Source organism: Salmo salar, unplaced genomic scaffold (assembly GCF_905237065.1).
Source record: "Salmo salar unplaced genomic scaffold, Ssal_v3.1, whole genome shotgun sequence".
Taxonomy (NCBI): domain Eukaryota; kingdom Metazoa; phylum Chordata; class Actinopteri; order Salmoniformes; family Salmonidae; genus Salmo; species Salmo salar.
Genome location: NW_025547123.1, coordinates 77,501 through 79,188, shown reverse-complemented (window position 1 = coordinate 79,188; position 1,688 = coordinate 77,501). Strand labels below are relative to the sequence as shown.

The 1,688-nt window shown below is 53.0% G+C and overlaps 1 protein-coding gene across 1 annotated transcript in view; it reads left to right on the top strand.

Annotated features, from left to right (window-relative positions):
* Positions 1–424: 424 nt before the first annotated feature.
* The window catches only part of LOC106591821 (heterogeneous nuclear ribonucleoprotein U-like protein 1), a gene marked incomplete at its 5' end in the record, with an annotated part of 12,125 nt that continues 10,861 nt past the window's right edge, over positions 425–1,688 (top strand). The window contains 1 exon segment of the mRNA XM_045711122.1: positions 425–593. Coding sequence (XP_045567078.1) covers positions 425–593 — 169 coding nt within the window.

The window sequence follows — 1,688 nt, the reverse complement described above, 5'->3', positions numbered from 1 at the left end:
ATCCGCATTCGCGATCAACGTTATCGTTCGTACGCCACACCTTTTAACCAAGTCTCAAGAAATGTTATCTTTTAGAAAGATACAGTGCTCCTAATAACAACCAGGCTAGTTGTTTAAAGGGTCCCCTTCACTCACTCTGTGACAGTAACGGGAACCTTGAAGAAGACGTGGAGAGGTGCAGTCTGGGAAGGTTAGGTCTGTGGCTTGGGGGGGAGAGAGAGAGTGTGAAATACCGCCCATTTTAGTTAACCACCCAAAAAGAGTAAATACCTAAAACGGCATAAAACACCTCTCTACCTTCATTATTACAGGGTTCTGTTCCCCGGCTTCCCTGCCAGAGGAAAACAAAGCCTACCCCTATAAACACAACAAGTAAACAATAACAAACAGCCTTCTACCTCTTTCCTTGTGTCACCATTGCTAGACAAATGTATATGGATCAGCCCAGAGACGAAAAATGCATCCTTTTGTGGGGTTTCAGCGCAAGGCTATTGTTATATGTCCCACGGACGAGGACTTTAAAGAGCGAACGTTAAGACAAACTGATGAGCAGGGGAAGGATGTGCCAGATCAGGCTGTGTTAGAAATGAAAGGTAGGAACAACCAACCAATGAAAACAAACAACAGATCTACTTTTTTTTTTATATATTTTTTTTCTATGTTTTTGTCTCTAAAATCAAAATCTTGGAACATGCTCTCCCAAACGCCTGCCTCCTGCCCTTCCCTGTCTACTTCCCTTCCCCGCCTCCTTCCCTTCCCCCCAACCCCTGCCTCCTTCGTGTCTCCTTCCCTTCCCTGCCTCCTTCCCTGCCCCCCAACCCCTACCTCCTTCCCTGCCTCCTTCCTTCCCTGCCTCCTTCCCTGCCCCCCAACCCCTGCCTCCTTCCTGCCCCCCACAACCCCTGCCTCCTTCCCTGCCCCCACAACCCCTGCCTCCTCCCCCCAACCCCCTGCCTCCTTCCCTTCCCTGCCTCCTTCCCTTCCCCCCAACCCCTGCCTCCCTTCCCTGCCCCCCCACCCCCTTCCTGCCCCCCAACCCCCCCTTCCCCTGCCCCCCAACCCCTTCCCTGCCCCCCCAACCCTGCCTCCTTCCCTGCCTCCTTCCCTGCCCCCCAACCCCCTTCCCTGCCCCCCATGCTTCCAGCCTCCAGACAGACATAAGATGCAGCAGTACCTTTCAGCTTCCTGCCCCTCTGTGTTGCCCCCTGCCAATCAGACTACCTGCTGATCTGTTGCACTGCAAACCGAGGATGTGCTGGAAACTGAAGTTGAACTAACTTACTGTCAGAAAGTAGTGGACACTCAGTCTGGAAGGGCTTGTTGACAAGCTGTTGGTGAGCTGCCTCATGTTCACACCAGCAGTCATGTGTCAGTGCTGTTTGAAAGCTGTTTTAATAAGAGCAGCGTTTACGGCAGCACTTGGTTTGCAGTGGCGTTTCCTCTTCCCCTCCTCCTACCCTCAGCCTACAGAACCCTCCTACCCTCAGCCTACAGAACCCTCCTACCCTCAGCCTACAGAACCCTACTACCCTCAGCCTACAGAACCCTCCTACCCTCAGCCTACAGAACCCTCCTACCTCAGCCTATAGAACCCTCCTACCTCAGCCTACAGAACCCTACTACCCTCAGCCTACAGAACCCTCCTACCCTCAGCCTACAGAACCCTCCTACCCTCAGCCTACAGAACC